Below are 22,581 nucleotides of genomic sequence, written 5' to 3'. Positions count from 1 at the left end.
GAAGCCCTTGCTTATTTCACCCTCTTTATTTTGGCAGCTGTAAGCAGAAGAGGGCAAGAGAAGGGAAAACAGAGGGGGTAGTGGTTACAAAGCAGTGGGCCCATTTGGGTGGGGCTAACTAAGGGCATCTTGCCAAGGACTCCCTGCCCCAAAAGCTAGAGATGGCAGAAGAATCTGCACCCTGCTCAAGAGATTTGACTGAAGAACAAGGAGGAGAAACCTTGAAAATAATAATAACAACAAATTTTATTTATACCCCGCCCTCCCCGGCCAGAGCTGGGCTCAGGGCAGCTAACAACAGTAAAATTACAGTAAAAACATAATAGAGGGGGGAAACCAATTTAAAATACAGGTTAAAATGCAATTTAAAATGCAGCCTCATTTTAAAAGTAGCCCATAGATCAAAACCATAAGGGGAGGGAAACGTAAGGGTCAGACTGAGTCCAAACCAAAGGCCAGGCGGAGCAACTCGGTCTTGCAGGCCCTGCGGAAAGATGTCAAGTCCCTCAGGGCCCTAGTCTCTTGTGACAGAGCATTCCACCAAGTCGTGGCCAGTACTGAAAAGGCCCTGGCCCTAGTTGCGACCAATCTAACCACCTTGCGACCTGGGACCTCCAAAATGTTGTCGTTTGTGGACCTTAAGGTCCTCTGTGGGGCATACCAGGACAACTCCAGCAGCTCACATGACACCGCCATTTCAAAGGGCATCCCTAAAAGGGCAAAATGGGAACACAATAATAACAACTGTAATTTACTTGGGACAGGTAACCAAGGAAAGGGAAGGCCTCTGGCAAACAGGGACAGTTAGAGTACATGGGAACACAGAAAGAATGTGACTTCTTCTCCTTCCTGGGACCTAACATTCTGCAGTAAGCAAGGATGAGCAATGGAACCGAGGATGAGTGATAAAAGTAAAGGAGGAAAACATTAAGACAGAAGTAGGGAAAGGAAAAATCCAATACGATGGTGGGGGTGGGAGTGGGGAGAGACAGTGCAAATTGGCACTGCATAGCTTCTGCTCAGAGTCTGCTGCAATTTCACTGCTATTTTCTGTGTAAAATAGTAGAAATGGGCTTTATAGGTAGGTAACGCCACTGGAAATGGCAAGGAGGAAAATGAAGTCTGTAGGAAAGGAACAAAATCATAATTCCTAGGTATTAAAGCCTACTTCCCTTCAGCGTGCTGGATATACATACCAAGGGAGAATGAATGCATCATTCAAAGGCATTTCAGAAAATGACAGCTAATTTCAACAGTCTGGGTAGTCATTTTGCTATTACCTTTTGAAATACCATTATAGTTCTGGGCAGCCTGGTTTTAACTTCAGTTTCTGCAAAGCACATTTCCTATATTCAAGCAGTTATCCTGCAACTGTCAAAAGGCATTGGGGCTCTAATGGTTTTAAAGTGGTCCAAAAGAAACCCGAGTTTCTTGTAGTGCATGTTCAAATCATGCTGTCTGAACTGCAGTTCATACACCTTGTGTGGTACTGTAGTCATGCATATACGAGTTCAGTCACAGGTGTTTTTTTTTTAAAAAAAAAAAACAACCTAAAGCATGGGTAGGCAAACTAAGGCCCAGGGGCCAGATCTGGCCCAATCGGTTTCTAAATCTGGCCCGCAGATGGTCCGGGAATCAGCGTGTTTTTACATGAGTAGAATGTGTCCTTTTATTTAAAATGCACCTCTGGGTTATTTGTGGGGCCTGCCTAGTGTTTTTACATGAGTAGAACGTGTACATTTATTTAAAATGGATCTCTGGGTTATTTGTGGGGCATAGGAATTCGTTCATATATTTTTTTCCGAAGTATAGTCCAGCCCCCCACCAAGGTCTGAGGGACAGTGGACCGGCCCCGTGCTGAAAAAGTTGGCTGACCCCTGACCTAAAGGCTCACAAAAAAGAATGATATGCAGGACTGCATTTGACTCTAACTCTTTTCTAAAATAAAGAGCTGTTATTTGAGCTATTCTCTCTACAGTTATACAGTCGGTAGAGAATGAGATAGTTAAATCCCAGGGTGGTGGGTTAGAGCCCCATGTTGGGCAAAAGATTCCTGCATTGCAGGGCATTGGGCTAGATGATCCTTGCGGTCACTTCCAATTCTACAATTCTAATAAAGTACCTGCAGTTTATTAACAATGTTAATAAGCACACTTCCCTGCAAAGTTTCTTACAGTGGTACCTCTGGTTACGAACTTAATTCATTCTGGAGGTCCATTTAAAAAAAAAAAAAATTTATTTTATTGATCTTCCAATAAAAAACATCCAATTAAATATCCAATCATAATACTTCAATTAAAAAGTAAAAAACTAAAATGAAAAAGATCAAATTATAGTCCAAATTGTATTTATTAATTTCTTGAGGTCCGTTCCTAATCTGAGGTACCACTTTAGCTAATCAGGCCTCCCGCTGCCGCCGCGCCGCCGCTGCACGATTTCTGTTCTCATCCTGGGGCAAGTTCTTAACCTGAGGTACTACTTCCGGGTTAGCGGAGTCTGTAACCTGAAGCATCTGCAACCCGAGATGTCTGTAACCCGAGGTACCACTGTACTAGCCTTTCGGCCACGCTCTTGGGAGATATGACTTTCAGATGATAAAAAAACACAATAAAATGTTATTTGGCTCTACTGAATTTGTACGCAGGGGAGGCTGCAGATCTTAAAAAATGAAGAGCTTATTTTGCACTTGCTTACAGCAACACAGGCATCCACAGTAAAACTTTTGAAAACTGTAGTTCGGAATCATATAGGGTATTGCTACTCAAGGCAGGTATGGTAAATAGTCCTTCTCTGGGGGGAAATCCCACAAATTAAAAGTATCCGGAGGATGAGTGGTATGATTTTATTTTTTTATTTCATTTGCAAACAAGGAGGCACATGGTAGAAGAGTTCCATTGATATACACTAAGGTCTGGATCTTGCAAACCAACAAGAATTGAGGCAGGAGTTTAAAAGCGACAAGAAAATGATTTGTTTGAATGCGCCGCTCGTGGATTCCCAAGAGTGAATTTGGTTTTAGGTTTATCATGAAAGGCTAGCAGGGTTACAGTATGGCCTTCCTAGCTATGCACTGGTGGGAGTTGGACTACAGCAATTGTCGGAAGTGAGGAAGAACGTGTGCAGATGTACGGTAGATTGAGCCACGGGTGCATCAATGCATGTGCAATCTGTATGAGCAATTGAGTGCATGGAACCTTATTTATGGATCTTGATTATTTATATATTGTATTATTTGATTTTGTTGATTTCCCCCACAAACCATTCTTAAAATAAAGATTTTAAAAAGAAAAAGGAAATCAGTACTGGAACGCCAATGTATTCTTATCTTCAGTGTATTCTGATCTTTGCTACTGCATCAGCCTAAAATAAGTAGTCGTTTCTGTGTGGGTTCTTTTCTACCTGTGCATTTTTCTTTTTTTTTAAAAAAAAAGAACTTAAAACTCCCTGAATCAGCAAATCAGTACTGAAAGATGAACCCCTCCTTATCTTAATAGCTGGAATGGCAGCAACACAGCAGTTTGTTTTATAACTGCTAGTCTGTAAGTGGGGTGTCACAGAACCTCAACACATTAGTGATTCATTAAAAAAATAAAATAAAAATACAATCTTCTGATGGTGTCAGCAGGGGAAACTAAATAAGGAACAGTTATCACCTACTTATCTTAGTTACAGCATAAAAAATAAAGCTACTATTGTGTTACATGTAAGTTTACAACAGCACTTTTAAAAAGTATGTATTGGGGTTAGGAAACTAGTTATGGGTACCACACCAGATCTGTGAAGTGCAGCAGACTAGGCAGAGTGATGAGCGTCGGCGCTTGAATCCCAGTCTCAATCAAACTAACAAAGCATTAGGCAAAACATCATTCATTCATTCATTTATTACATCATCTGTTTATATACCACTTAATTGTCTGTAAGTGGTGTGCGAGTAACTCAGTACAAAAACAAAATGATAAAATCAGAATCCAGTTTAAAATAAGAGTATTCAGGAGGTGCCAGAAGTTCAACTGACTTCAAATGGAAGGGAGATCCATTTCTCAGCCTTGCCTACCTCGCAGGATTGGGAGTGGGAAGGGACCTGGAGTTTGTTGCTATCTCTAGCCTGCCAAAGTGTATTCCCCAGCTGAAAAGCTAACAGCTACACAATGATGGCCATGGGCTGGTGAAACAGCTGCTGTATGCCTAAGATCCCTCAACCCAGATTGCTCCATAGAAAAGTGCTGAAACACCTTTTAGGGGACAGAGCCTTGGTGGACTGTGGGCCATGCACCCACTTCTCCCAGGAACACGAAGTTCAAGCAGTTCCTAAAATCAGCTAAACATGTTAGTTACCTTGAACAGCTAACCCAGCCAGGTGCACTGCTTGCTCAAACGTGCATGGGATGCTTCCTTCCAATATGTCTTTCTTCAATTGTAGATAATACTGGTATCTATTATGGAAAGAGAATATGCATTCAGGGCAATTTTCCGAATCCTGTGAAAACAGAGGATTCCCATCATCCTTAGCCAGCATGGCGAAGGTCAGGGATGACTATAGTTATAATTCAGCAACATCTGGAGGTGACCCAACCCTGTTTTATGCTTGTGCAATTATATTCTTTCCTGCTTGTCTGGGCAGCAGGGTGACACTATGATCACCCTCTGCAGACAGCATTTTGGGTTTGGGTGCGTAACATGGAGTCTGGGCACAGGGGTCAGACTGGGGATTCTGACCATGTGCTGCCAAACACACAACCTAGTCGCATTTCTAGCTACAGTTGGAGGTGGTCTGGAACTTGGGAGCAGCCTGACTTTTTTTTGGGGGGGGGGGTCCCACAGGGGGAATGCAGGATCCATGCTAAGGAGAAGAATAGAGGGACTACCCTGTATCACACATAAAATGTGACTCCACCAGCACCCTCAATCAAAAGGAGCATACTTTATTTGCAGGAGAGGTTCCCTTATGGGACAACATAAAACGTATCGACACCTGCGTCATAGTTAAGAACTCAAATAATAAAAACTTCTAAAGGTGGGGCAAGAGTGCATATGTTACCAGTGGCGTAGCGTGGGGGGTGCCAGGGGTGCCGGCCGCACCGGGTGCAACATCTGGGGGGGGCGAGTCCAGAGGGAAGGGACAAGTTCCTTCCTCCGCCAGGCTCCCCGCCGCCACCGCCAGCCTTGCGCCCTAGCGTGCGCGCGCCCCCCGCCGCCGCCACTACGGCTGCGCTCCACTCACTGCTCGCAGGAGGAGCAGCCGCTGCAGCAGCGCTGACGCCGCCACCAACGCCTGGCCGGGCACGGGCAGCCTCCGCACCCCGACGCCGACGCCATCCCCTCGGCCCAGCCACAGGCGGCGGCTGCTTCTGGCGACTGGGAGGGAGGAGAGCTCCGAGGGGCCTCGCCGCGCCCTGCTCTCCCCAAAACCCTCCGAGAGGAAGCCGGCGGGCGGGCGAGGGTCTCCCGGCGGAGGGGGGCGCCGCTGGCTCCGGCTCTCAGCGCAAGTCTCAGCCACGGGGGGGGGGGGGTCGGGCGAGGACGGAGCGCGGCTGGAAGCCCCCGGACCAGGCCGGGGGGAGGAGAGGCGCTCGCCAAGCCCGGATCTGGAGCGCCTCGGAGCGCGGGCTCCACCTACAGCCCAAGGAGAGGAGGGGGCGGGGAGGCGCCCGAGGGGAGGGGGCTTCGGCTGCCTCGGCCCGCGGGGGCTCCGCAAATAATAAATTTAATAAATTCCTGCTGAGCCTTAAGGGGGGGGTCCTTGGCTCCTTCGCTCGCCCCCAGCCCCAGTGGCGTAGCGTGGGGGGTGCAGCGGGGGCGGCCGCAACATCTGGCGGGGCGCGCTCGCACTCGAGTGCTAAAATCCAGGGGTTAGGTGGCGCAAATTACTTGCCTTGCCCCGAGTGCTGACAACCCACGCTACGCCACTGTATTTTACCTAGTCCTTAATCCTAAATCCATTATCCTGGTTCAACCTAAGTAGTATTACTGAAGTTTTCTGTTCAGAAGAAAAGCTTTTAGAAGCTGGTGCCCCATGCATTTCATGGTGCGGCTTCTAACGGGAACCTACACCTAGAGTGTAACACCGTGCGCTAATATAATTTACCTGCCTGCTACACCTTTTCGGTTAATTAAAATGAAAGGCTTATAGTAAACATGGGCAGACCGCAACCTCAACAACCTACCGTATTTTTCGCTCTATAGGACGCACCTGACCATAGGACGCACCTTGTTTTAGAGGAGGAGAACAAGAAAAAAAAAATCTCCCCCTCTGCTCAGCGCCCCTTCAGCGAAGCGGCAGGAGAAACGGAGCCCCTTCCAATTCTCTTCCCGCTTCGCTGAAGGGGCGCTGCGCAGCTCTCCCTCTCTGCTGAAGCCAGGAGAGTCTTGCTCTACCGACTTCAGCAAAAGGAACCCAAAGCCTTTGGAGTGCAGCGCGAGTTCCCGCTCCACTCCAAAGGCTTCAGGCAGCTATCCCTGAAGCCTGGAGAGCCAGAGGGGTGCACACTGACCCCTCTCGCTCTCCAGGCTTCAGCGAAAGCAACCCGTAGCCTCCGGAGAGCGGAGGGAGCGCTCCCTCTGTGCTTCGGAGGCTTCCATTGCTATCACTGAAGCCAAGGAGCCTGCATTCGCTCCATAGGACGCACACACATTTCTCCTTAATTTTTGGAGGTAGAAAAGTGTGTCCTATAGAGCGAAAAATATGGTACATCATGCTCACTGTTCTGAAAAGAAGATACACACAGAAAACTACAGGCTGAAAAGTGCCAGGTAAAGACAGCTAAAAGATGCTCTCTTCTCACTGCAGAACATGGCAGGCATGCTTGCACCACTCACCTGGTAATCTCCTGTTGAAGCTGGGAGACAGAAGGCACATAAAACACCACACCAAAGAATACAGTCGGCTCCAAGGCATATTTGTCCAGTTGCTTTTTCAGAGGCTTGTCTAAGTCTACCCACCGGCGCTGGTTTTGCTTGTTGAAATACCAGAGGCTGAAATAAGTGATCTAGGAGAAAAGAGCAAAAGGAAGATTATTCCAATCTTCAGTTATTCAGTTATTCCAAAGTGAAACCTGGAACACTTTGCAGTTAATTTCTTCTTATTATTTATTAAAAGAGTCCATCCCACCCCTCCTCCCAAAGGAGCCCAGGGGGGGGGAAACCAACAAAGCCGAAAAGCAATACAATTAAAATAAAATCAGTTTCTACAGCGGTGCTTCCCAAGCTTCTGCTGTTGGAGGAGTACATTATAAGAATGATTATTATTAAGGATAACAAAATTAATGGCACATTTCATTCCAACACCAGACAAAAACAAGGCCAAAAAAATCACCTCCCCTCTGGGGAACCAGCAGCAGAGCCCATGTTGTGTACAGAAATCCTGAAGAGTTGCTGACAGTCAATATACCGTATTTTTCCATGTATAAGACGCCCCCGTGTATAAGATGATCCCTATTTTTTGAGCCCAAAATTAATAAATATTTTAAACATTCCATTTATAAGATGACCCACATTTGAAACTTTAAAAATTGTGTGTGGGGGGGGAATAGTCTTATACACAGAAAAATACAGTATATTGGGGGGGAGGGTTATTGAGTTGTTTTTGTTTTTGTTTTGATTATGTATTTTGTGTTTTTATATTGTGATTTTATCCTGTGAACCACCCTAAGACCTGCAGGTATAGGGCAGTATACTACTACTACTAATAATAATAATAATAATAATACAATACTGAGCCAGAAGGACTAATGGTCTCATTTGGCATAGGAGGCAGCTTCCAGTGTTCCCACCTGCACCATTTCTTCAAGAGTCACTGATCTGAGCATTCTCACGGAGCAGTGTGGCTCATCATGCAAAGATGCATGGCAACCCTGCTACATCCGAGAATGATCAAATTATATCAGTGCAATGATGCAGCAAGGTGGCCAGTCCCCAGTGACAGCTGATTGGAAGGAGGACAGGCCAGAACAGTGGATCCGTATCTTCTTCTTCTTTGGCGATCACTCGTAGCCGAGTAAGATTGTCTTCCATAAACATGGTTTTAACAATGAGTGACGTAAGTGACTGTGGAGGCCAGTTCCGGATCCACACATCCTTCCACAGTGAGGACATTGGTTTCCGGGCCGGAGTTGATCACGGTGTGGATTTGCCAAGCGTGCCTTCTTCCTAACATGTTTCTCCCTTGCGTCCTGAGTTCGAGTGTCTTCAAAGCCCATGACACCCTCTCCTGTTGGTAGGGACTTTAGTTTCATGGGATTCTTTTAATAAATGCATTAATTACTTGTAGCACCCCAGCAATTCTCTCAAGGCATACTAGTGTCCCTTGGCATACAGTTTGGGAGTCACTGGAACTCGATCTTGAAGTTATGATAATGCTTCTTACACAAACCTGCCATCGCTGCAGGTGATCTCTATCTGCCCAGGTGCTAATGCATTTAGCAGGCTTGCCGGTTATAGTAACAAATGTGGGCTACCACTGCTAATCTTTCGGCTCTGTGCCATGATTTAAGCTGGCCACTGAGACATTTTGGTGTTTGAGCAACTAATGCTCAATTATCACCATCCTTGCATCAAAGACCAGCTGCTTCATATATGTAATCACATGCAAAATGTAACCCCCCCAAAAAAAAACCACCAAATAGTGAATGGTGAGATGCAGCATGGGCTCCTGTCACATGATCCAGAAAAAATAGCAGTGCTCCTGAGTCACTGGGAATAGTGCCTTAGTTTGCAACTGTTGGAAACACCATGAAAATGTCAGAGCTGCTTACTGTCCTATTAGACTGCATCCACTAATGTGAACATAAAATGTAAGAGCCAATGTTTTACTTTGTAAGAAGATAAGCCCAATTTTTATTGGGTTCAGATGTCCTAGCTGAAATGGCAGTTCTCTGCCTGACAGAGATTGCAATCTAAATGTAGACATTTGTGCATGGGAAGGGAGGGAGAGGGTTAGAGAGCAAAAGAAGGGATGAATGTGAATGTTATGGTGGTTCCTTTTCTAGAGATGTGCCATTCATATGCTATGGTTTGCTATGCTAATGCTAACAACAAACAACAACAACAGCTTATGGCACTGTTGTGCCAATACTGGATTGATAACAGGCTTGCCCTCCCCTTTCTAACTTGCACAAAACGTAACAATTGATGCTGCCACTATAAAATGGACATAATTTAAAGTACATACAGCAGAATCCTGTTTACCCCTTTGGCTTTACAGAGAAAAGGACACCGGCACCAAATTCAGACAACCAGAAAGTTCTAGTGTTTCAGTTCTAGAGCTCCTGAGATGGGAGAAGCGATTCCCCGTAGAATTGGGATAAAATGTGCTGTTTCCAGCTCACATGCACGGATACAAAGGTATATTTCAGTTTCGCAAGCTCTTGGTGGCATTCAGGCATCCTGGAGCACTGATGCTGAATGGGCTAAAAGCGAATCACTTTGTAATCACGGCTAAAGCTATCCATAGCACAAGAGATTACCTAGCCCTGCAGAAACGACATGACATAACTCTTGAAATATGTTAAGCTTCTGAGATTAACACTGTTGCAAGGTTTATTTATTTTAGCAACTTACTCATCATTCAACCTCCGGGCAGTAAATCAACCCTAGACAGAAAGGACCGTGGATTTTCTACACAGTTATGTTCCAGCTGATTGCCCTCTTTGTTAGAGGTACAAGAAACAGCAATATTATTGAATGTGCATGGAACATCTGAAAAGGTGGGGAAAGAGGGTAGCACTCAACCCTGCAACTAATACAAAATATATGTGGGGAACAGAACACCAAATTAAGGAAAACTGAGCCGCAGGGGCAAAGAAATATTTCTCTCAAAAGAACACAGGAATGGCAACAGTATTTATTTTTTAACTAGGCAAGACTGACTTGGGCCAGTACTCCAAAGAGAACATTATAAAGTTCTGAATATTTATCAAGCGAATACATTTGTATATGGGACTTCCCCAGCTGATACATTAGCAGAATAATTATCTCTGGTCTCTCTAGCCAACTGCCAGGACACACCAAAGGAACATGAACTTCACTTAATTTCAACGTGATTTAGACAAGTGTTTATATCCTAACCAAGGGTGGCATTTAAGTAAGTTCCATTCAGAGTAGAGCCACTGACGTTATTGGACCTAGACATATCCATTGATTTCAATGGGCCTGCTCTGCTGAACACACACACACCCATCTAGGATGGTCCATGCATCATGGGGTATCAAGGCTATGGAAGCTCACACTGTCTTGTATACTGTGCCACAACCTCCAGCGCTTGTGATATGGATACACCAGGGTATGTGTAATAGATAGATAGATAAATAAATAGATACGAGACCAACACAACATAACCATCTAAAGAGCACACACCATTAAATGCTAAATTCAGATTTCAAAATTACCTAGGCGCACCAATAGGTACCAAAACTATGAGCATATGACTCAAAACCATGAAATTTAGTATTCACATAGTCCAAAGAAGTTTGATGAGAAGTAAAACGCAAAATTATTAGGGGTGTGTATTAAATCTCTTTTCCTTGAAACGAAGAACATGAATTGTTGCTGAATCTGGTGAAGACACTTTTATACTACCCAGACAGCTGAAAATCTTGTAGCAGATTACTTCGTAACAGTAATCCAAAACACCAGATGCCCGGGACTGATTGACTCAAGCCATCTCAGATGCAGAGGGAGGCTTAGCAATGGCAGTCAAGGAAGAAGCCCCTCATAGCACCTACAAGCAGCTCTGAATTCAGCAGGCCAGATTAGTGATTATCTCTCAATAAAGTCCTACGTCACCTTTGCAACTTTTTTGAAAACGTGGTCCCCATTTTGGCAGAAGAGATTTCCAATTATCCTGACTGTTCTGAGTGCAGCTTTCCACTTCTTTTGAACAAAAGGGCTATGTGAGAAACTGCTACCAGACAACTCTTGGATTTGGGGGAGGGGGGCAAATAGTGAAATAAAGTGATGGATGCACGAAGGGAATGGTTTTGAAACTTTACCAACTTCTCTTAAAATCTGAGTCCAGGTGGTCTCGGAATAATACAGGGGAAAGAGCTCAGCCTACGTTACAAGGTTGAACAAGATATGTGGAACAAACACCCCCTCCACTGTATCTCAGCAAGAGATGGGAAATTGTAGTTAAAATGTGTACATAAATGGTGCTTAACACCATGCAAGTTGCCTTATGTGATTCCCTCATCCCCCACCAAGGTGCTGGAGGGACTGCCAGGTTTCTGCTACCCATCGTCAACTTTGGTGGGATTTGTCCTAAGTCCAATGATAGTTTTCAAAAAATTGGTGCGATAACAGATCACCACGCTATGTCTACTGCTTGGGTAGCTCTCCTAAATTTGTTTGAGGAAGAAGATATGGGTGTGTACTTTAAAGAGTTAATAACTCACCTGCCTGCAGAAGCACAGGTGACTACAGCCCAGTTTTAGAGGAATGCTAGGGTATGGGAAATAACTTATAAGCTAAGGCTTTTATGAAGTCAAAGTGAGATTGTTTCCCCCCACAATTCGGCATGAGTTTCTAACCTACAGTAGAAATACAGAACATAGACAATTTCTTCCATTCACCTTCAGAAAGAACTGGTTGATTTACATGGCAGTATTCTTCATAGAAATGTTTCTTTGCTTATTTACGTTACTTGCCCTACACAATTAAGTGAGGACTGCATGTGGAACGCCCTCCCATCAGATATCAAGGAAATAAACAACTATCTGACTTTTAGAAGACATCTGAAGGCAGTCCTGTTTAGGGAAGTTTTTAATGTTTGATGTTTTATCACATTTTTAATATTCTGTTGGGAGCCGCCCAGAGTGGCTGGGGAAACCCACCTGGATGGGTGGGGCATAAATAATAAATTATTATTACTATTACTATCATAACATTGATGCTTGGTAAAGTTAAGACAAAGTCTGAATTTTTCCTAAGCAACCCATTTTAGTTCTGGATTCAGACTTTGCCTGAAGCAGATACACAGTCCTTGTGAGCAATCCTACAGCTTTGAAATGGAGATCAGTTTTGTCACCTTTTAATGCGAATGGGCAATTCACAAACAGGTCTGGTCACAATGCTCACGTTGAATCCAATTTTATTCCAAGTGGAACAGGCTTCTGTCCAAGTCTCTTTAATTAGTTTGTGGATCATAGCCTATGCCATAAATCCACGATGCAATAGTGTTTGATGTAGCAATCACACTCACACTGACTTATTACCTAATTAGCTATGTGGCAGATGCATGTTCTAAAAGATTATCTTTTAATTAGCACCAGCACATCAGACAAATGAGACATTTCTCTAGGGAGGCAAGATTTGTGAGAGTATCTGCAAATTTCCAGATACCAGAATCTAAAGAGACTGAAAATTTGCATCTGGGGCCATCTGCTTGCACATACTTTTCATTTCCTGTTTCTGGTGACAAAGATGCTCAAGTTTGGATCGTGTTGGTCTTGCCACGGTCCACCAGCTCATACAGCTAGGCTGCTTGACTTTTTCACCTGTGGTAAGTTGATGGCTATCCCTCTTATCTTCTGTTCCTTGAGAGAGCTCTCAAGTCTGAGAACAGATCGCCCTCGGTGGCTCACTTTGCTAGGCCTCAACTGCAGCCCAAGGGCTCCTGGTTTTGTGGCCTGATGCTTGGCACAAAAGGGCCACGCTAGGCATTTCACAGAACTGTGTGTCTCTTTTTTATTCAATGTAATGTCTTCTTTCTAAAATGAGGGGATGGGGAACATAGTCTTGCAAGGCTGTGATCATAAACGCAATAGCAGAAAATGAGGTATTGCTTAACCCTTTCCCCTTCGGCCGCTTTTTCATTAAATATTGCCCCTGTGCTATCTTCATATGCCTTTGGGGTAGAAATATGGGGAAATGGGGGCTGTTTTGGATGTAAACCATAACTTATTGTTGTGTGCATGAGCAACATGAAGAATCAGGCTCACTCACTCCCCTGAACATACGCTCTTCTTCTGCTGTGGCAACAAAGAAATTGGAAGTATCCACTTCTAAAATAACTAGAGTTCCCTGTTGTGTTAGAAAAGAAGGAAATCATTGTTAGTTTCAACTGTAGCTTGATAGGCCAGGATAATAAACCATGGTTTGACCCAGGCTTGCCTGTGTTTAAACTAGAGTTCTCCCTCAGTTCAAAGTTAGTTATCTGAAGAGCTGATCTTTTCACAGCTTCACCAAAGGAGTAAAGAAGACAGACCAGAAGGGAGGGTGTACACCAAGCAAAGGCTCACTGCTGCTGCTTATGCACATAATGCTAAATTATAGCTTGACACCATGTGCAAAATAGACCTGTATCTTCACTCTTGAGGGAAGAAAATCTTTGTGGCAGTGGCCCAAATAATGTTAAAAGAGGAAGGGGTTGTGCAGCCCGTTGCCTCCTCTACTCCTGATCACAATCTTCCAGGACAACTTTTTATCTATAAAAAGAGAGAGAGAATTAAAAAGAAACATGGAACTTGGCATCCTGTCTATAGTTTGACACTGAGTATAAAATGCTTTTGGATGCATTTTTGCAGGGAGTGTTCAGTCTCTCGAACATACTACGGCAGCAAAATTTGCTTGTGCTCCATTCAATCATCTCTGTACTCTGCCCACACTGACTCCTGGAATTTAATGAAGGCGCATTTACCACTTGGCCTCTTAGCCAGGGTGTGTCAAAAGAGAACCAGATTGTATTTACATTCCCTGCAATTCACATTCTGCAAATAGCACAATACATGTGCCTTAGCCTATCCTGCTTTAGGAAACTAGCTTTTTCCATCATGTTTATAGTGCACAACAATTTTTAAAAGGGGAGGGGGGAGAGATTGGACCAAAAGCAAAGCTTTCAACATATACAAGGTGACATGTGGCATTATATATATATATATATATATTGCATAGAAACACAATGTTCAGGGCTGAATTACGTCAGATCAACAGGCACATATTATTTTACATAATATATGCAGGTTTCACTAATGGAGAAAGAACAACTGAGGAGTGGTATGACTTTGGTTAGATGGCACTTTTCAGGGTGGATGACAAAGTGGTACAGCAGTTGAAGAAGAGAAAGAGGCAGAAAAGGACAGACTATTAAGAGAAACTATTCCACGTTTCATCATCTCCTAAGCCTTCTGCAAGTAATGACTAAACTATTCTCCAAAACCATAAGGACTAGACCAGGGGCAGCTAGCATGGTGGCCTTCCAGATGTTGATGGATTACAATTCCCATCATGCCTGACCACTGGCCACACTGGCTAAGGCTGATGGGAGCTGTAGTCCAACAACATCTGGAGGACACCACGTTGCCTATCCCCTGCACTAGACCGTTGCATTTTCCTTTTAACACCCTGGAAGTTGAATGGATTCTAAATTTTGTGCCAGCCTACCGGACTAAATGCTTGTGCGATAAGCCCCAGGGATATCTGCCGCCTTCTTGCTCAGTCTCTCTCTTAATCCCGGTCGCTTCCTGTTACTGCCCTGGCTTGCTCCCTCAAGCTCCCTGCTCCATCCTCCTGCCCTACTGCCCTCATTCTCCCCTCCTGCACTTTCCTTGCTCTTTTCTCTTAGCTCCAACGTCAACTTGCTTTGGCAACTCTTGTTCCCTGCCTCTTGGTGTTGGTGCCCCATTCAGTGAATTTTAACCCCCCATTTATTTCTCCTTAGGTTGTCTTCTCAGCATGGGAGACAATGCAAAATACTTCTTTGCATCATGGTAGATGTTCCTGTGGAGGCCCTCCCAGCATTAGTACTGTTCATCCCAGGAAGGAGGACAGTACCGGAGGAGCTACCATGGCTCATGTGGACTCATCTTGCTACAAAGATAACTCAAGGATGCCTTACAGACAGCCAAGAACAAAGGAGGCAAGGTCAGAGACTTGTTGCTGTAATCACTGTGTGGTATAGTGGTTAGGGCAGGGGGACCAGATGTTGTTGGCCTCCAATTCCCATCAGCTCAAATAAGCAAGGCCAGTTGTCAGGGATGAAGGAAGTTGTAGTACAGCAACATCTGGAGGGAAGTAAATTCCCCAGCCCTGGATTAGACTGTTGGAGTAGGTCCCCAAGAAGACCTGGGTTCAAATTAAGTTGTGATGCTTAGAGACCAGGGATGGCAGCAGTAGCTGACTGGAGGACTCCCAAGGAGAGGGGATAGGAAAGAGGCTGAGGGAACACTCCACAAGGGAGGGTGTTCAGAAAAGGGCGAGAGGCTGCCAGCTCTGCAGGCAAGGGCTCCTGAGCCCCACAGGGATTCTGCAGAAAGAATGTAGTTGGTTAAGGGAGCCATGGACTCAAAAGGGTTATAAAACATATACCTTCCCAGGATCCTTAGAGAAAGGCTGGGATAAAAATGGAATTAAAAAATTACAGGCAAGACCTCTGGTGGCTTTATGTCTGAAAATACAGGCCTGAGGTGGTTGCCTCAGAAGCAACCCACACCTGGAATGTGGTAAACAGTCTTCCAAAATTATGTAATATTTAAAATGGACATAACTGCCTCAAAATTTCAGATAAAAAAAAATTAACAGCACTGGAAGCAAAACAACATTTTCAGTTTGCCAAGAATATTATTTTCACACTTAGTGAGTGCTGTTCTCTACCTTATCTGTTTCCTTTCCTATCCCATCCCATTCCATCATCGCTCTGTTTCCTTTTTTTGCTGCACAAGCATTTATTTGCCAAAATAATCTGTACGACGATGTGTTCTGGAGAGCGTGAGGAAGCGTGCTCAAATTCAGCAGTCTGGTTTGCACTCCCTAGATCTGATTTACTAACCTCACTTCAAGGAGTTCCTGCCATTTCCCAAAATATTTCAGAACCCAAATTAAAATGGAAAAGAGGATCAGGTGACTGGAGTGTCCTCCATAAGGGGTGCATGCACTGGTCAGTGCCAGAAGAGGTTCCTCAGCAAGGGCAGGATCTACCGCTAACAGTTCAAGAATAAATGATATTCTCTTAACTTTGCCGCAACAGCCATCTCTACTCGGATACATTCAAAGTAGGCCAGACCCTTCACTCAGCAACACTAGCTATGCCACTGCTGCCATCCCTCGTAATTCTGACTCTGTCCTAGATACCAGGAGCACAGATCAGATAAGGAAAAATATCTGTGGGGTAGTGGTTAGAGCAGGGTAACATTTCCTTGCGCACAATCTGCTGAATGCCACATACCAGTGGTTGGCAGAGCTGCAACAGGTGTTGACAGGACAGGAGCCAAAAGTGGGTGGGGACCTGCTTTTCTTTATTTCTCTGGCACCCTTTCCTCTCTCTCTCTCTCTCTGCTCTCACCACACTTATAAAATGGAAAATAAATGGAAGAAAAGCTTAAGAGGGCAACAGTTCTAAGATGCTTGCTCGCAGGCACGCAAAATCTCCATCAACAACCGGACACCTTGAGCTGACTCATCTTGAACTCCAATTTCTCTGCCCACATGGAGGGCCACTTTGTGACGGATAAGAAGGAAGAAAAAGCATGCCCCGTGCCCCATGTGGAGCAATGTGCAAGGGTTTGCTTTGTTACAGAGAACGGGACTGATCCACATGCACACACAGTTCAAAACAGAGCACACAGTTCGGCGCTTTGAAAAGTTGGACCCTGCAACTTTGTGATCCAAACGAAGCACATTGCTGCTGCTTCCTTTGCCTCCTACATTTGGCATGACTTGCTGATGCGGGATGATGGGAGCTGGAGTTCAATGACATCTGGAGGGCCACCCCATCCCTGCCACAGGGATCTCAGGTAACAAGGCTGGGAGAGATCTTGGAGCACTCCCGCCAGCCAGAGACAGGGGCTAGACAGACCAGTGGTCTGACTCACGGCCATTTCCTATTTTCATATATCTTCAGGACTCTACCAATTTAGTGGACATAGAAAGGCTGAGCTCCATGTGCAGAAAGAGTTCCTGCCATTGTTTTGCACATACAGGCTGTTTTTACAACAAGCCAGGATGGAGTAACCAAAAGTCTTTACCCTCTAAAGTACAGAATGCAGCAGAAATTAGCAGCATGTTTTTAAAGAGATTTCAGGGGTTGAGCAGCATTGGAGAAGGCAATGTGTCTTTTATTATACTTTTATCCCACGCAACATTAAAAAAAAGTTCAAAGCAGCTTACACTGATCATTACATCATATTTTTATTTGCATGTTGAATGTAAGCTGCTTTGAGGGTGAGTGAAGTAGCAAAGTGATATATAAATTCCAACAGAAATTTAATTTTTTTTTTTATTTCTGATTTATCTTCACCTTTTAGGTGACCACTTTCTGCTTCTGAGGAAGCAGGATCCTATCTAGAAACCCCCATGCCTAAATGTTTTCATTAGTCTTCAAAGAGCCACAAGACTCTGTATTGTTTTGGCTGCAACACAGATTCAACATCACTATACCTGTGGAATTTATCTCTCATTTGCACAAACCTGTTTCTGTGCATATACATGCTGACAAAGAGGACTGCACGGTGTGACATGTTCATAGGAGGGAACAGAATTGCTTTGCATGCTAAGGTTCCAAGTTCAATCCCTGGTTCCAAGTCCTGACCCAAACCCAAACCCAAACCGTGGCATCTCCAGTTAAAAAGAATATGTAATGGGAAAGGTCAGGCCTGCCCAAGACATTTAGCCGCCTGAGGTTAAAGGCAAGATGGAGTCCTGCCATTGCCTCCATACTAGGCACAGAAGCCAGCCAGACAGGCAGCTGAATCTGACTTTGGTACTGGTGACTGAATAGCTCCCTCCCCTACAACTGAGGGCAGCTGGCCAGTTTAGGGGGTGCATATGTGCATATGGCCAGCGCAGGTGGCGCTGTGGGTTAAAGCCTCAGCGCCTAGGGCTTGCCGATCAAAAGGTCGGCGGTTCGAATCCCTGCGGCGGGGTGCGCTCCCGCTGCTCGGTCCCAGCGCCTGCCAACCTAGCAGTTCGAAAGCACCTCCGGGTGCAAGTAGATAAATAGGGACCGCTTACCAGCGGGAAGGTAAACAGCGTTTCCGTGTGTGGCTCTGGCTCTGGCTCTGGCTCTGGCCAGAGCAGCGATGTCACGCTGGCCACGTGACCCAGAAGTGTCTCCGGACAGCGCTGGCCCCTGGCCTCTTAAGTGAGATGGGCGCACAACCCCAGAGTCTGTCAAGACTGGCCCGTACGGGCAGGGGTACCTTTACCTTTACCTATGTCCCACACAGATCTGTCCTCCAAAGAAGGGAACTGCCCCCCCAATATCTGCTACCTGAGGCAGTTGCCTCATTCTGTCTAACAGTAGGTCTGGCTTGGTCTCTACCCACTCCCCTGCAAAGCTGCTCCCTTCCAGCGTAGGCAAATAGTCTCTCCAAGCAAAAGCTTCCTACGTCCCTGAACGGGAACCCCTGAATGGTGCCTCCATCCCAGGATGGAAAGTCTCGCAAGCCTGCCACCACATTCCCTACCTCTCGAAGTTCCAGCCTCTGTGCCACGGCCTCCAGGCTTTCCTGCCCGGTGCTCTCCACCGACAGTGTAAATTCCACAAACTCATTGTTAAGCAACTGGATGCGGGCCACCAAGCAGCTCTTGCTAGACACTGTGTAGCGTCGAGTTCGTTTCAGCTTCAGCCCAAAAGGCAGAGGCATTTTCTTCCCTAGCACATTCACAAGAAGTCACCGAAAGCCTTCCAGGAATGCCTTGCCTCCCACGAATAGTCAGGAGCTATGAAGTCCCCAGATGATCAACCGGCAGCTGCAGCAGCAGCCATCAAAAAGTGGCAGGTCCTCCTCCAAGATCTGAGCAAAGGAAGCATTGACGAAAATTCTGCGGAGGGAGAAAGCAAAGAGGAGTTTAAGTAAAGATATGGGTTTAGCTCACAATGTCCATTCACATTTGGCAAGCTTAGCCCGAAAAAAAAGTATAGCTTGTTTTTTTTCAACACAGAAAATTCCTCAACTCTCAGAGCCCTTATATCAGGTATAGGCCCTCCAGATGTTTTGGGACTACAACTCCCATCAATTCCATATTTTCTACAGCATTCAAATGCACAGCTGAAACTAAACACATGTTAAAATAATAGGAGTTATGCACGATGTATAAAATCAGGAGAAAAGGGGTGCAGGCAAACAAAACTGCAATTGGTGATAACTCCTCTGGCTAATTTACTTGCTAGGCTGTTTGTGCCTCTTCCTGTTCCCTCACTTTTGCTCTCATCCACTGTTCCTCTCCCACCCACTTCAATCCTATCACATTGCCTCAACCCCTTTAAACCACTGCCAGAACCGGTAGACTGGCTGTGTGGCAGACAGAAACGCAACAGGCACAGCGTATCATCATGCATCATTACTTTACATCTCCATGCCAAGAAAAATGAAACATGTTGATTTATTTATTTTTTACAGAAAAATTGTATTGGGGGAGGCAGCTCTAAACCCTTTTCAAAACCAAATTCTAGCAGAGGCTTTCCTAAATCATCCTAGCAGTACCTAGTGCAGATTGCAAGCCTTCTTCCGTGCAGAAATAATGCCTGTTCTAAACAGAGCCTAACATAAACCTGGCGCTAAGCATAGGATTACTACTAAGTTTAAAGGATGGCGCAAGAACGTAACAGAACCTTCCTTCATGTTAATTCTGTGTGGTCTTAGACATCATGACTTGGAGGTTGAAAAAAAGTGATTCCACATATACAGTCTTCCCCCTCCACAAACCAACACACTTTACTGTGAAAACATACAAGAAATCATTACAAAGCCAACTAGAAATGGCACTTTCATTCATTCATGAATAAACAATACTTACCCCACTAATACTACAATCCATAGCTTTATGCATTTTGCAGCAGTTCTATTTATGACTCTCCTAGAGTAAATGAGTTTCAGGCTTCACTCTGATTATTCTCTCGAAATATTTGTGAAGAATACAACCCATTTCTTGCTTATAAAGTCTACTGAGGAGGCTCCCATTTAGTTCTCCATTGCAGACAGCTGCAGTGCTTTATCCATGGGATAAACACTTACAACTACATTTTAAAAGATGAAGCATTCTTTCAAAACGTTTGACTTTTAAACTAGTCTCCCCAGCCTCAGCACTGACCAACCTACACTACAATCCTATACATGTCTGCTCAGAAATGAGTCAATGGAGCAAACTCCCAGGTTGGAGGGCATATACTGTACTGAATTTTGACATTTTAGCAAACCTTTGGTGGTCTTTATAAAAATAAAAAAAGATTTGTGAACGTTAGGAATCTGAAGCCTTCAACTGCATGGAACAATCCAAAAAGTTTAGCAATTTTGCTCGCACTGATTCCAATGGAAGAACGAAGCATTGCTTAAAGTCTAAACCTTCAATCTTATGCACACTTAACTCCTGGTTTTCAGTTAAATTAGTGGGATTCACTTCTAAGCAAAACTGGATGAGATCAGGCTGCCTTGTGCCCATTATGTTCAAAGTCCATCAGATTTGCTCTAACATTTGCTTTGACTTCATAAGCAAACATAAATTATTGGGGAGTGAAGAATTTATAAGTCAAGTTCATACACAGTGGGAAAATTTCCTGAGGCTGCTCCAATGAGAATTCAGGACGCTTTCCCCATACATTTTTATATAAATCATTTTCAAAGGGGAGAGCACATGCAGCATTGCTACACTTAAATACATTTACAGCAAAGGCAATTATAAAATGTCTTGGGGGAGAATAATGCTTCAAACCTATTCAACAAGTTTTCGTGCTGGCCAAGCACAATTCTTGCAAACACAGCACAACCAAGCTTTGTTTAGCAGCTGTTATTTTCTGCTACCAGCTGCTGTCATGTTAGTCGCCCCCGCCCCCGCTGCCACATACGCCTATTTCAAAATAATGTCTATCTGCACGATTAAGGGAGTTTGCATTCAGTAAGAGGATAGCACTTTAGTGCCAACACTAGCAAATCCAATCAATCATATGTTGAAATCATCGTTCCCTATTTAGCAGGTCTAGGAACACTTCAGATGTTATATTCTGATTTAGCCTACACTTTTAAAGAAACTTAAGTATTAATATCAAAGACTCAACCTTCCCCACTTAACTTCTACTTCTTTCCTCTCCAGTTGTCCAGGAACTCCATACACGGCCAAAATAAAACTGGAGTGCACGGAAAGGAAAAGGGTTTTTCCTTTGGGTTAATTATACATCAATCATTTTTAAAGTGATCCACAAATCAAGATTATGTCCTCATTTTATTAATCAACCCTTGAAATCATTTGGAAGTGTGAATGTTATTGGAAATTGGGGGGGGGGGGGGTGGTGAGGATGAAAGTTGCTCTGGGACTGAAAACTAGTTTGTTTATTCATTTGCTAGCCAAGTACAAACAACCCACAAAATACCTTCCCTATTAATGCAGGAAACTATACCATCTCCACCACACTCCCTCCTTTTAACAACTGAACTAACAGCAAGCGTTTCACTGACAGAGCTGTACTCGGGGTAAAACAAATCATTTTGTTTGCAAAATATCCTTCTTACATCTAGTGTTATAATTCTAATAAAGAAAGCCTCATGATGATATTATTATTACAGTATTATTAATACCCCGCCCATCTGGCTGCGATTCTTTATTAAGGGAGGGTTGCAGAAAAGTGGGGGGTGCGTTTACGTTTTAAAGAAACAAATATTCGTTTCAATTAAGACCCTCCCATACAGAAATGAACAAGGACACCGAGATACGAGACTCCTTGGCACTCGTCCTTTATCCTTTCGAGAGGGCGCCGCGATCTACTTCGCAGCCCGATCTTAAGCAAGTTTTGCTCTGAACACCATCCCCAAAAAGGATGCCGAGGGCACCAATCCGCTCGCTGGGGGCTTCATTGCGCACTGCCACCTTCAGAAGGGCTCCGACCGGGCGATGCAAGAAAAGAAGTGGCGAAGATCCCGAAAACCGATACTAGAAAGGTGTAACAACTCTTTTAAAAAACAAAAGCAGCATCTCCGCATCCCCCCGCCCCACCCCTTTACCTGTTGCAGCAATTCACGGAAAGCGGACTTCTAACTGCAACCATCCAGGCGCAGTTTGGAGAGCAATCCGGATGAGACCATTTCATGGGTATTCCTTTTCTTTTTTTGAGGGGGGTGGAAAGGTCAGCAAAGGCTTCTCGGGTCCCCTTTCCCTGGAAGCGAAGAGCCGCCTGCACCGCTCTCTGCTCCTCTCAGAGCGAAAACAACAACAACAACAACAACAGCGGAGGCGAGGAAAAGCCGAGGCTGGAGCTCCTTCCACGGGGCCGAGGAGGGAGGAGAAATACTACAGCCAAAGGAGGCTTCCCCTCAGCCAGCCAGCCAGCCGCCTTCCTGTGACAGAGGAAGCCCCCGGACTGCTGGAGCGCACAGGACGGCCTCCCGCCCCCTCTCTCTCTCTCTCTCTCGCCCCCCCCCCCCGCCGCTTCGCTCCACGCCGCGCTTGCCAGCGGCCCGTGCGTGCGCCGCGAGAGCGCGCGAGGTTCTCTTTTCTTCCCTCTCCTGCTTGCCTTGCCTTGCCTTGCCTTCCTTTCTCTCCCCTCCGGAGGGAGGCGTTCCCCTTTGCTCCAGCCATGCGGAAGGATACGGCGCGCGGTCATTAAAGCACAGCCCTCTTTATGTTTGCAGCCCCATGACCTCAGAGATGTGGAATGTCGGCCGG

The 22,581-nt window shown here is 45.0% G+C and overlaps 1 protein-coding gene across 7 annotated transcripts in view; it reads right to left on the bottom strand.

Annotated features, from left to right (window-relative positions):
• PTPN21 (protein tyrosine phosphatase non-receptor type 21) overlaps window positions 1–22,323 on the bottom strand; it is a 51,159-nt gene extending 28,836 nt beyond the window's left edge. For 4 of the 7 annotated variants that reach the window (XM_079989358.1, XM_079989360.1, XM_079989362.1 and 1 more), the window contains exons 1-4: window positions 21,921–22,323; window positions 18,393–18,750; window positions 6,817–6,986; window positions 4,336–4,433 (exon numbers count right to left, since the gene is read on the bottom strand). In XM_079989358.1, the coding sequence (XP_079845484.1) occupies window positions 4,336–4,433; window positions 6,817–6,986; window positions 18,393–18,572 (448 nt within the window). In that variant the 5' untranslated portion in view covers window positions 18,573–18,750; window positions 21,921–22,323. The remainder of the gene's footprint in view (window positions 1–4,335; window positions 4,434–6,816; window positions 6,987–18,392; window positions 18,751–21,920) is intronic. The other 3 variants (XM_079989359.1, XM_079989361.1, XM_079989364.1) reach the window with 1 other exon arrangement.
• Between the last annotated feature and the right edge of the window lie 258 nt (window positions 22,324–22,581).

This window comes from Podarcis cretensis (genome assembly GCF_951804945.1).
Source record: "Podarcis cretensis genome assembly, chromosome: 1".
Classification (NCBI taxonomy): Eukaryota; Metazoa; Chordata; class Lepidosauria; order Squamata; family Lacertidae; genus Podarcis; species Podarcis cretensis.
The sequence above is the reverse complement of the archived record's forward strand: the minus strand, read 5'-3'. Positions and strand labels throughout refer to the sequence as shown.